The sequence below is a fragment of the Bos grunniens genome, chromosome 2 (genome assembly GCF_055505025.1).
Source record: "Bos grunniens cultivar Pamir isolate PY7600 chromosome 2, Bosgru_T2T1.0, whole genome shotgun sequence".
Taxonomy (NCBI): domain Eukaryota; kingdom Metazoa; phylum Chordata; class Mammalia; order Artiodactyla; family Bovidae; genus Bos; species Bos grunniens.
This window is the reverse complement of record NC_141166.1, coordinates 89,565,137-89,578,209: the sequence shown is the minus strand read 5'-3', so window position 1 is coordinate 89,578,209 and position 13,073 is coordinate 89,565,137. Positions and strand designations below refer to the sequence as shown.

Sequence of the window (13,073 nt, the reverse complement as noted above, 5' to 3'; positions counted from 1 at the left end):
GCATCTGGGCCTAACACTGAAAAACCACTCAGCCAACTGCCGTGCTATGCCGTGTCTTGTCAGTAAATATCAATAGAAGTACAGGAATGGCACCCGAGGAAGTCCCGCCCCCACACACAAATGCTCCAACCGTTTTCTGGGCCAGCTCGTCTGTCAGCTGCTCATTGGCCCTGGTCTTGTCCTCCACTTCCTGTGACTTCTGGTCGTAATTGACAGCCAGCTCCTCCAGAGCCTGGAGAACTTCTTTCACCTCGTCTTTGGCTGCCTCATTTTCAATCTGGAGACGTGTCAGCTCCTCTTGAATCTTCTCATAGTCTCTTCTCGTGGAAGCTAAAAGCTGGGGAAATTAGATGACATGGAATTGGTGACGCTAATGTTCAAAGGTTTATGTTCAGTGCTGTACTCAAAGATTAGAGAAAATAAGTTGAAAAAGCTCAGGATAACTAGAAACCATATGCTAAATGAAAAGACAGCATGTTGTCTTGAAAATATGTTTCTCTTTCTTTCTGTTTCTTTCGTATTTAAAGCTGCATAAGCTTAATTCCAAGAACTGATTACAGATCAAGAATTACACTTTTTAGCTGACTGGCTATTCCACATGTTGAACAAAGGATGAGGAGGAGTAATTTCCAAGGACTATAATAATACTTACATGGCTTTTTACTATTATCATTTTTTCACATTGTAAATTGGTCGATTTCAGAATCAATCAAAACAGTATAAAAGAGCAGTCCCTAATTTTTCTTAATATTCATCATAGATTACAGAAGAGTTTGCCCCCCACATTAACACTAGTAAAAAGTGAATGACTGACTTTATGGATACTTTCATTATTTTTGTGCTTACTGTATTTTCTGATTTGCCTATAGTGAACAGATATTGTCTTGACAGTATAGAAAAATAGTAAGAGTCTTTACTGTAACAAAAAGGAAAGCTTATCACAGCAGTTGTACGAAGTTGGAGATGCACAGCAACAGAATGGGAGGGAGAGGGCAGGAAACGCTGAACAAATGAAGACTCAACTATAGTTAAGAGGACAATCAATTAAATATGGTTCCTGCCAAGAGAAATGTTTGTGCAGAGGGCATAATCACTGTCCTAAAGAGATGAAGGGCAACAAAGAGGAAGAGAAGAAAATGGTGAGAGAGTGTGTTACATCTATGAGAGGGGTGGGACTGGGGCCATGAACCATAGCCACTTGCTATAATTGTATCATATGAGCCAATCCATAGCATTTTAGCAACAAAGCAGAAAACACTCTAAAGCACAAAAGAGAAAACATACTTAGGCCCTCTGCAAGGGAATTACGAACCATCTGTATTTGATAGATTGGCTACCTGTTCTTTGCTTAGGTTCCTGTTTGTAAAATACTTGGCAAAAATACAACATAAAAAAGACATCTACTAGAGAACTGAGTGCCATCCAGGGAGAGACTGAAAAAAATTTGCCTCCTTGTAAGTGTATCACATATATACTAACACAGTGCTTGGACCCCTATCTTGTGTTGCTTTCCTCTTCTCTACATTCTACATTTGTTCTTTGAGTATTTTTTTCCCTACAAGACAGCACAAGAACATGGTGTATATCAAAGACCTGAGTTACCTGATTTGCAAAGCTGAGAAAAGGCTGAAATGGAATGAACCAGGAGTGCTGGGCCCCGGGTATGAGGAAGCAGGATCATCCTTGCCCCACTACCAAGCTCCTCTGTCTCTGCTCTTCAGAGATTGTGTAGCAACCAGTTACTTACTCTCAAAACCCTAGAGCTCTACCAAGTCAGACATTTATTTCCTAAATTCAGCTAAAATCAGCTTTTAGCAGCCACTGAAAGGAAATCTACCAAGAAATTTCCATGATTCAGTGATTTTTTTTAAAAAATTCTTTGCAAATTAAATTTCTGGAATAGCCACAACAGACAGTCATAAAAGAACTTTGCAGAAAAATTTTTATTGCATTCTTTACCTCATCCTGATCCAACATCTGTTGCTTTAGCTTTTCAGCCAGCTGGCTCTGTTGGTTAATTTCATCATCCTGAAACGAAACATCATGTTTAATTTTTTGTGGTTGGTTATGTCATTTTTGATAGCCTGGTTTCTCGATGGACGGCAGTCGGATACAGGATGCCAGCTGTAAGCTTGTTAATAAGATGAAGCAAATGGTGTGGTGCCTCCTCGCAGATGAGAGGTTGGTTCAAATACGACTTCACCCACCTTTCTCAGCCGATGAAACATTTAGATATTCTGGGGAAATCAATATCCTCCACATTCAACTCAATTCCTTCTCATCCAGAAATCAGCGATGTAGGGCTTGGAAGCTGAAAGGGACTCTGGAGTTATCCCTTCCAACTCAAAGATGTTAACAGTGAATTCCTAGCTCAAAAAATTAGGGCGTGAATCTCTAACCACTTGTACTATAACAGGTACGCATCCCGAACCTTGTCAAACACATCCGTGAGTGGGAACACTGCCATGTGACGGGTGAAAGAGACCAGTATTTCCACTTCAAACCTCTTACTTAGACTAGGAAACATTTACTAGAGAATTCATCTTTGGCATTAGAGAGCTGCCTTTGATTAGGAGCTAAATTTCTTACCAGTCTGAAAAAACCTCAAGGAAGCTGGCACGCAGAAACACGACCGCTTCGTTTCTGTGTGTCACTGAAGTGGGCAAGGATCTCCCCACAGGCTAGTCCGCTCTTCTTGCTCTCAGCTTCTGCCACTAGGTGCTGCTGCCACAAAAGCCAGAGCTACCGCCTCCCACGGCCCAGTGTGAGCAGCTCCGCCTCTCCCCTCCCTAGACGTGGTCCAAAGCGGCAGGCGGCCAGCGCCTAACCGCGTGAGATTCAGTTTTGGTTACAAAGGTGTTCATGAATTCAAAGGAAATTGTGAAGCGCAGCCTGTGCAGAAAGACAGCGCGGCTTCCCACATGCCTCTCCCTTAGGAGCAAGAGAACATCCTGTGTGACGCCGCTTCTGGGGTCTAAACCCCGAGCAGAGTTCAGTCCAGTTCAGTAGTCCTGTGCTCCTCTTTGTGCCAGGAGCTGCCCAGGTGTCTCCACCAGCAGCCCCTAAGACACCTACCTGTACCGCGCTGTCCTCCTTTTCCAGAGTGGGGGTTAGAGGGTAAATTCAAGGGCCTGGGCTGCAGGACCTCAGTTTTCCCCAGGATACTCTCCTGCCTGTTTGGTTGTGTCAGTTCATCCACTTAAATCAGGTTAACCAGTATCACAGCCTGATGCTTTCCACAGAGCAAGAAAATTCTAACCTTAATATTATGAGGGCTGTGTCTTCTTTTCCTTTGTATAGAATATCTTTTGGGCTTATTTCTCTGTTCAGGGAGATCGTGTTTCTACTGAACTTTTTAACACCAACTCAACTATTTTATACATAGGAAAATTCAAATGCCAGAATGTTTTCTGAAAAGTGCTTAGAAATCTATTATCCGTGGACTAGATCCTAACAGCTGGCATCAGGCCTGTGTCAACAGGTTCTAAGAGATGCACTTAAATGTATAGATACGGACTCCATAGCACATCTTACCCCAAAGTTTTGAAAATTTTTTTACAAGTTAAAAATTCTTTAATGGTTCTAAAAAATACTCATGGCTTTCCTCTTGAAGTCAGATTTCTGGCAGAAGAATTAGGGAAATTATACCAGAGTAAGTGAAATCTCTCTCTCAAAAAAAAAAAAAGTTATTTCCCCAACTAGAAGACTATCATGTTGGACATATTTTCTCTTCTTCTATATAAACTTAGAATGTCAGTTACCAGGAACAGTTTTAGTGTTTATGTTCCTCAGCGCACAAATATTAAACAACTTAACATGAAAGACTCAAGAAGTTTAACGTGGAAGAGCTGCCACCTCTTCCCTGGGATGTATAAGCAACGGCTACAAGTGATATAAATCACGAGAGACAGAACACTGGCTCAAGCGCTTTACTGTGTTCATTTCAAAGCCTGACGACGTTGGGCTCACTCCTGATGGGTGAGGGGCTGAGAGGCGGCTATGTTTGAGGTACCATGAGAAATCAAGGGCCCTTAGCCTGTCTGGAAAGGATGATGACCAAGGACTACATGATAACAACATGAATCGCTTATGTCAGAGACATTTCCAAACCTACACTTACCCTTTCTTAAGGAAACTTCTCTAAGGAATTAGCATAGTCTGTTGTGATTTTTTTTTTTAATTTTCAAAATTTTCAGAGGAAGATGTGCTGTGCAGTCAATATCTATACATTCAAGCGCATCTTTTAGAATATGTTTATACATGCTCACTCTGATGCCAATTGTTAAGATCTGGTCTGGATAATGGATTAGCAGACACTTTTCAGAAAATATTCTGGTATTTGAAATAAGTGAGTTGTCAGTAGGTTACTGGTCACCCTTAATGACAAAGATGTGTTTGTTGCAATGGTGCTCAGTGAAATGATTCCATGAATACCATCAGTTCAACTCCTACTTACACTTAATTCCGCTCTTACATCTCCATCAGTACAGAAGCACTGGAGAGGTGATGGGGAATGAGAGACAGTGCCAGTGCCAAGCTGCCTGTCTTAACAACTCTGCTCTCAGCCCACCTCTCACCCCCACCCTCGGATACCCCCATCATGTGGCTTCTCCCTTAAACAAAGGGAAAAGACAGAAAAGAAAGAGACTAATATTTAGTGAGCATCTGCTATGTCCTGGAATCTTTTACTCCCCAGTGCAACCTTCTGAAGTAACAGACGTGAGCTCCATGTTGCAGGTAAGAAACACAACTTCAGCAGATGGGGCATCAGCCCAGGTCTCAGCACTGGTAAGCCACGGGACTGACTCTAAAGTGGCTGCTTTTCCATCACACAGCACCGCCTTAGAAAAGCACCTGTCCTTCGACCCCTGGAGGGGCAGCACAGAGGGACACAGTGGGCAGCGGGAAGGAGAGCACATAGAATCTTTCTTCCAGCACATTCTAGACAAATTCATTAGGACTGACAAGTTCCTCATTTCAAGGGCTGAAGCCAAAATAGGATGAGCACTGGACTGGGAGTCAGAAGATATGTAAGCTCATTGTAGCTCTGCCACCTCCAGGCGATGTAAGTCATCTAAGCACCCTGGGCTAGCATCTTATCTAAACCTAGATACTTTCAGTGCTGCCACTAATAATCTATGAAGGTGCCTTGTCCCAACTCATGTATTCTTAAAAGTATCAAACCATCAACATCATCAGAAACATGAAATCGCTTCTAGAACCTTTAAAAGGCAGACAAATAAAAAAATGACACCTGATAAGACATACCCAGGCCATCCATGGGTAGAGATACAAATGGCATGACAAGATTTGGTGTCCCCCCGCCGGGCTGAGGCTTTGGGGCTCAAGTCCTTTCCCAGATCTCTCAGCATCACCCTGTGATGGACCACAAATGCTAATCTCAAAATGTATGCTTACCAGGGTTTTCAAAACATATACTAAAGGAAAGGAATGTGACAGAAAATGTCCTAGGCTGGGAATGAGGAGGCAGAGCTCCAGGGTCAGCTCTGCCAGCTACCAACTGAAAACTGCCAAGGCCTGGCACTGCCTACATTTCAGATGCCGAATTCAAGACTCTAAAGTTTTCTCAGATCCATGAAAAATCCTCATGCTACCAGGGTAAAAAGATCCCAGTTCCAACCATGTTTGGTTTCTATTCGTAGAGAACAGAGAGCAGAATCAGGTTATCACCCCACATCCAGGATTCTTTGGGGACACTAAAAACGAACTCTTCAATTCTAAATGAGAAAAAAACATTGCAATATGCTTCAACAATAACATTTCTTTGGAGAAACAAAAAAAATCCACATAGACTGCTCACTTACTTATTGATCTCCCTTATCTCTCACTTTGTTTGAGGTTTTACATAAAATACCTGAGTAGAAAGAGAAGGGTAACAGTATGTATAGTGCCTAAAAAGTAATTAATCCAGCTCGCACAGCATGAATATCTTATTAAATATGTCACCCAAAGGGTAGGGTGACCCCAGTTTAACACTGTGGTTATAATGCAAACTCCCAGCACCACAAGCACAAAGAGAACCAGCTTCCTTAGGGCAAGCAGTCACATTTCCCTTGTAAAGGTGAGACCAGACTCTGAGCTTTACTCAGAAGAAAGAGGCTTGTAAGATTAATGACAACGTTAACATAACAAAGCTATTCTACCCAAGCCAGAGGTGTCCCCAAGCTCTCTGAGCTGAACCACAGCAGGAAAGATGAAATCAGATTAAAAATATCAGCAACCCGGATGAAATGAACTGAAAGGATTTAAGTATTCCAAGGGCAATATGCCAAGGTCACGTGAAACATCAATTTAATTTCCTTTGCCTCTGGGATTCCTAACCTGACCTTCACTGGGGATGAGTGAGACAGTGTTCTCCAAGATCTCTCTTCCTTTATTCCAATTTGTGCACAGACAGGATTCTTTGAGTCCCAAAAGTCTGCCAAGAAATTGGACATCCCTAATCAGCATATCCAAACGACTTCATTCAAGAGGATGCCCCTTACTGATGCTATTACTGGCTCCTCATTCCGGACCTTAGAGCTACATGACCAAAGTACACACTTGAGTTTTGGGAGCCACCACCTTTGCCCCTAGAGCTGGGACATTGCTGGAATTTCCAAGAGGTGACAGACAAGCCCAGAGAAGAAAAGAAGAGAGAATTAAACAAAGTTCACTCACCCTCCACCCTCATGCTATGATAAGGTCCCATCCAGTTTCTAGATGTGAAGATTCTGTCTGCCGAGGCCAATCTTTCAATCAAATTTCCATGAAAGTTTCCATTCCCCGTGAATCCAGTTCCCCCAGTGGCGCTAGTGGTAAAGGACCCGTCGGCCAATGCAGGAGACATAAGAGACGCTGGTTCAATCCTTGGGTCAGGAAGATCCCCTGGAGGAGGGCCTGGCATTCCCACTCTAGTATTCTTGCCTGGAGAATCCCAGGGACAGAGAAGCCTGGTGGGCTACAGTCCATGGGGGCGCAAAGAGTCAGACAGGACTGAGGCGACTTAGCACACAGCACAGCCCAATAAAGAGCTAGGGTAAGCATTAGGAACACATTAGGAAGACTGAACACAGTCTTCAGTCTTACATCAGGTTCCATGGGGCTCGAGCTGCTTCCAGCCAGTAAGTCTAGGACCTGCTACCTTTAGCTTTTGTACCAGTGTGAGGTCTATAAACTCTGACCACAGACCTTGTCATCCAGTTGTCGGTAGAGACTGGAGATCTCCTCATCGTACTTCTCCTTCTCCTCTGCAGAGATGCCGGCAACCACGGGAGCAATGTTGTCTATGATGGGGGTGTTATCACAGGGCTCTAGACTCTTCTGGTCCTTAGCACTGATCTGTTCATCCTCAGGCACAGCTTCTCCTGCAAAGCACAGCCAAGGGGAGTTAGGCATTGAAGAAATTTAGCGTGCAGCCCTCCAGAAAAAGTTACAAAAACAGTCACTCCACGAAAAAGACATAAAGGACACAATGAGGAGCTGTTTAAAGTTAATAGTCTGTCGCTTTCCTGTTTGATGAGAAAGGTCGTAGTTAACTGACCAAAACGAGTATAAAGAGGAAGATTACGTAACACCCCCTTGCTCCCGATGTAAACTCGCTCCATCAACCACGCAAGCTCTCAACTTAATCCAACTTTTCAGCGATACCCAGAATTTTTTGCAAACATTTTTCTTTTGTTGAGGAATATGCTGGGGCTTTACTAGAATCATGTTCTCTTTGGTGATGGATTCAAAGGGAAGCAGACCTCTGAGGCACTCTAATTACAATTAATTAGGTTACTGTTTCATTAACAGCAACAGCCAAATCAAGGAACAAATTCACCATTGTTAACAGAACACTGTAGGGCCCAAATATTCACGCTTTGAGAATCCCTGACTCTGAAGGAGGAAGTTGGGGTGGCCCCAGGACCCAGGAACTCTGACTGACATTACACACACACACACACACACACACACACACTCTTCCACTACCACTCTCTCCCCCAGGAAGTCAGAATTAATTGGCGGACTGGAAAGTTGAAATAGAATAATTTCCTGTGATATCAGGTAGTCCCAGAAAAGAAAAAGCAGCCCACCGAGAATATCATGCAGACTCCTCCCTGCTTCTCAGTCTGCAGAGGAGCATTGTTGGCGCCTTCGAAGGAAACAGTACCAAATGTGACTATGCAAATTGAGCGAAAAGGGGAAGTTCTTAAACCGGCCGAGGGCTATCCCCAACAAGAAAACCAACTTGCAAAGACAGAATGAAAAAAAAGGATCTATGGAAACCATTCAGCTCAACTGTCTCTCTTAAATATCTACTTGGAAAGCAAACCAAAACCAAACATACTTTTCCATCACAATGTTTACCATCAGCTTCACACTCAATTTGCTACAATCAGTGAGCGTCTGCACCGTTCCAGGCCTCACCCGGTTCTCAGCCTGTAAAATGCATTCTGTGGAAATTCCCCAGGAAAACTGTCCGGAGCCAGAGGGAATTTCTCAAAGAAAAAACAACAACAAAAGACACCCAAAGACAAACGACAGAATGTAACTCCTAATCCATGGCTTCATGAACAGTATACATTACCTCTCGAGAAACCCCCCTGAACACTGACTGTGTACATTTATCTCAATACAAACCAAGCACTTTGTGATGGGTTAGCTTTATTGCTTAAGACTCCATTATCTCACTCGATAAACACCAAATGGTACCATAGGCCTCCACTTCAAACAAAATCAACACTCAATGATTTCACTTTGATATCACAGTTCCATCTGAAGCAGCAACTTGAAGCAAAACCTGGAATAAATTATTACTTTGCTGAATATAAAACTGAGCCAACTGTTTTTTCTTCCAAAGCTCAACCAGACTGTACTGTACCTAAGCCCTTTTCTAAAATTATTGACCTGAAACAAAACCAGAATATCAGAGTAGCCTTTGAACTGAACCTGAACCAAATCAATATTTCATTCAGTTCCAATTCTTGGTTTAAAGCATCCATCAGCAACCTTAGTGTGCAGACTGGATTTCATCCAATTAAAGCACCTATATTCTCTACAGCCTGCTAAGTCCATGGGCTATAAAAGCTGTACCGTGTTCTATTTAGTTCCCAAATTTTGTTTTTCTGTTTGTTTAAAACATTATAAATATAAAATTATAAAAATATATATGTGTCTTTTTCTAACCATAGAGTATATACTAAAATTTGAAAGCTCTCTTTCACCTCTACCTCCCAATTCTGTTCCTTGTTAGAGAATTTCACCATTAACACTTTGTAAATGTCCTTCTCCCACTTGGATCATGACTGTACATCTAATTTTTCAGTTCTAGCTTCTGAAATTTATGAACAGGGCAATCCAGAGCAGTATGAATTGATCTTCCAGTTAAATCTTAATAAAGAGGAAATTCTTAATTGCACTGGACCAGAAAGCAGGCAGAATATAGTCATACTATCCACAGGCCAGTTCAGCCAAAGTCCAGAAAAATGATATTAAAAACATCTGAAAGAGACATCCGAAACCCTGTGTTCTTAGGTTCCAAATGCCCAGAGAGGCAGTGATATCGTGAGACTGGGGTCAGCTAAAGAGTTGCCTGGGGCTTGCCTGGTGGCTCAGATGGTAAAGAATCTGCCTGCAATGCAGGGGACTCAGCTTCTATCCCTGGGTCAGGAAGATCCCCCAGAGAAGGGAATAGCTACCCACTCCAATATTCTTGGCTGGAGAATTTCATGAACAAGGGATCCTGGTGGGCTACAGTCCATAGAGTCACAAAGAGTCAGACACAACTGAATGACTTTCACTTTTTTTGTTTCCAAGGAGTTATCCAGTGCATATTTCCATTTGTTTGGTGGAAGGAGGAGTCAGGGATGAACCCCACAGCCTAGCAGTGGGTGACCTGCTGTAACCAAAGCCACAGGCTTGACTACCCCTAAAGCTGCCCTCTTCTTGCGCTGAAAAATTGTAGCATCACAAAGTATAACCACGGTTGTTCCAGATTAGAAAGGTTCAACGAGCCAGTCAACACTGCTCTGAGAGGCACCTGAAGTGACCAACAGATGCTACATAAATATGGTCAGGGCCATAGCGGGACACTCAGCCACCTGCACCTTCCACAGATTCAGCTACTCACAAGCCATCTCCCACTTAACTTCTTGCTTTGTTTTTGTAAAGGCAAGGAAATGCCAGTGCTTTGAACACAGCATTGTTCTAAAGATTAATTAAAACAGTGTGTGTAAAAAACACAAAAATCCATTTCTTATCCCCTCCACTCCCTGACCAAGTGTCAACATTTTAGGTTTTGTACATAAAATTATTTTTACTTATTCTGAGATTAGTGTCTCTGGGGTCCTGACAATACCTTTAGTGGTTAGAGCTCAGTTCCCAAAATAAAATACAGTATAGCCATGAGAGTGCCTTTCGGGTTTATTTTTATTATGAAAACAATATTTGAAACCTATACCAGGCCTTCTGGTTTCCCTTGAACAACTCTCTCAATCAAAGCGTCAACATGTCCCCCACAAAGCTACATCTGAACAGCGAGCCCATCCCAGTTTTTATTCTAAAGGTCAGGCAGTCAAGATTATTTTTTGCAGCAGTCTTTCAGGCTGAGAAGAACAAAGCAGCAACACGCAGCAACAAAAGCAGCGGGTATCTGCCGGGGAGAGTACAGCTCCTGCCCAGGGAGAAATCAAGAGCCAGTTTTCCCAAACACTGCTGCCCTTCAAAGGACCCAGAAAATGACTTCCAGAAGCGTCCCTGGTAACTACACCGTCCAGCTCACAAACACGTCTGGGGACTGTAAATTCCCAACCCTCGGCAGGACCCGACACCAGGCAATCTGTCTCCATGGCAATCTCACGGCATTAATGGAGAATATTCCCTGCACTGCAGTGGACCGGGTGTCCAGAGGAGCCCCCACCAGGTGATTGCAGAACAACCAATCATAACGTGGAAGACAGCTGCAAACAAATCCTGGAGAAAGCATGCCCTGAAATCTGGCGGTAGAAGGGGAAAGGACCACAAACGAAGATCAGTATCTATTTTTATTTTTACTCTCCTTTATGTGAAAAGCAAATTTCTCTTGGTTTATCCCTTGAGGATTTATACTTGCTGTCCATAGAGAAAGGGCATGTAATATTGTAAAGCATCTTATTTTTTAGAATGAAAGGTTCCCCCCCAACCCCTACCTCAAGAAAAGATTTCCTTCTTTACATAAGCATTCTGGCATTTCCTATTGTCAGATGTAATTACCTTTAAGGACTAAAGAGATTTGTGTGTACACAGGAGTGTTCAGTTGGAGCACACCTATAAGGTTTACAGAGCATTTTAATTATAAAATCAAAACCCCCAGAGGGCATAAATAACATTTCCACAAAAAATAGAAATCCATCAATTGCAATAAGTAAGAATGACAGACTAATCAAAAATTCTTGTTAGCACTATTAGTTAAAAAATTCTAAAACAGGTTTTTTGGGTTTTTGTTAAAAAAATAAAATAAAAAAGAATGAAAACCATTAGACTGCCAGTAATTCATTAAAATTTCACACATGAAGTAGCAACAAGCTAGTTATCCTTTTCATAAGTCAAGCCCCTAAAGCCTCCGGAGAATATAGTAAGGTAATTGCCTTCTCTCTGCAACTCCAGGGCATAGATTGGCTGGTCACTCACAGCTTCCGCCAGAAACCAGATCAGATCTGGCAAAGGAGGTACTTTCTTTTAATACCAATTAAACAGGCCCAGTGGCAGACCTAATGGCAGGTAATTTCTATATCAAAGAAACGAAAAAGGAAATCTTTTAAGTTGCCAGAAGGGTGACAGCAGCAGGATACAAGATGTCATTATATAAATGGAAGGTTTAAAAAAAAAAAAAGCAACTCATTTCTTTATGGGATTATTTTGCACACACGTAGCATCTCTTACCCTAGCTGCTCAAAATACTGTAAGAAGCTTAAGACATTCTCTCATCCCTTCTACAGTAATTTTCTAATAAACTGGTTACCCAGGAGTCAGCATCTGCTTTACATTCTTCTTACACAGGCCACACGATTCTCCTAGCAGTCTGCATTTCTACAAGTATTTGGTTGTCTCTCGAAAGAAGGAAGAGAGCCTAACAAATTAGGTCTCTCAAATGAAGTACTAACTTCTGAGCTTCTACAATAATCAGAAATCCAAGGAGGGGCACATCTTCTAAATATTTAATGCCCCAAGAGCAAACTGTGTTCCAACTACAGAGCCCACACAGTTCCACAAAGCACCCACCAGCCTCAAGGTTACAGATTTAGCTTAGAGAACCAAGGCTGCTGTCCTGGTAGGTTTTAAATCTGGAGAGCCAATCTGCTTTAGAGATTGCTGATTTTTCCACACCTTCTCAGCCTGTGATGAAATAATTTCTTTGCATGACTATATCCACTCTGTTCATTATTATTATATTTAACTATGCAAGAGACACTGTAGATGCGCCATATCATCAGATTATTTCCCTGCACTTCTGACACTCAGATTTTCAGGAATCCTTCTCTGACTTAAGCTCTTGTAAAAAGCTGTCATTTCTTTAAAGGCCAAAATTCAAAGACGTACCAGAGAAGAGGGCATGGGTAAAGGCTGACCTAGCAACAACAGGAAACAATGGACTCAACTTTGCTCTAGCATCATGGCCCTGGGCCCTCGGCCTTCCTTCCCCATCCTCCTGTCCAGAGTCTTCTTGGTGGATTGAGCAGGGACCAGGGATGGGAGTGGGGGGCAGGAAGTGGTGGACTGGAAGCTGAATTCAACTCCTTTACAGGATGGTTTGAGTCCTTTCCATACATATGATCAACAAGCAACAGAGTAGGGGAAAAAAAGAAAGATCCTATTTCTGACAGCTGCCCACTCCCTCTATCTGTCCTTAAGCATGTAGGCTGAACGCATTTCCATGAGGCTAAAAGTTGCCAACAGAGCCTCCAGATTTGAAGAGAGTCTGCCTGTGGATTTCAGCCCACAAGATGTCACTAGTACATTCTGGTGGACATGCGTTGTTTTTTAGCCACTCAACACCCATTCTCATAACAGCACCTCGACTGCATTGTGAAGAATTACCCCCCATTCCCGTA

At 42.6% G+C, this 13,073-nt stretch overlaps 1 protein-coding gene across 8 annotated transcripts in view; it reads right to left on the bottom strand.

Moving 5' to 3' along the window:
- The window catches only part of KIF5C (kinesin family member 5C), a 159,714-nt gene that overhangs the window by 48,007 nt on the left and 98,634 nt on the right, over nt 1-13,073 (bottom strand). For all 8 annotated transcript variants that reach the window (XR_015146033.1, XR_015146034.1, XM_086352621.1 and 5 more), the window contains 3 exons: nt 7,192-7,367; nt 1,960-2,028; nt 131-337 (listed from right to left, as the gene is read on the bottom strand). Coding sequence is in view for 6 of the 8 variants with exons in the window: in XM_086352621.1 (XP_086208747.1) it covers nt 131-337; nt 1,960-2,028; nt 7,192-7,367 (452 nt within the window). In the remaining 2 variants the exon portion in view is untranslated. The remainder of the gene's footprint in view (nt 1-130; nt 338-1,959; nt 2,029-7,191; nt 7,368-13,073) is intronic.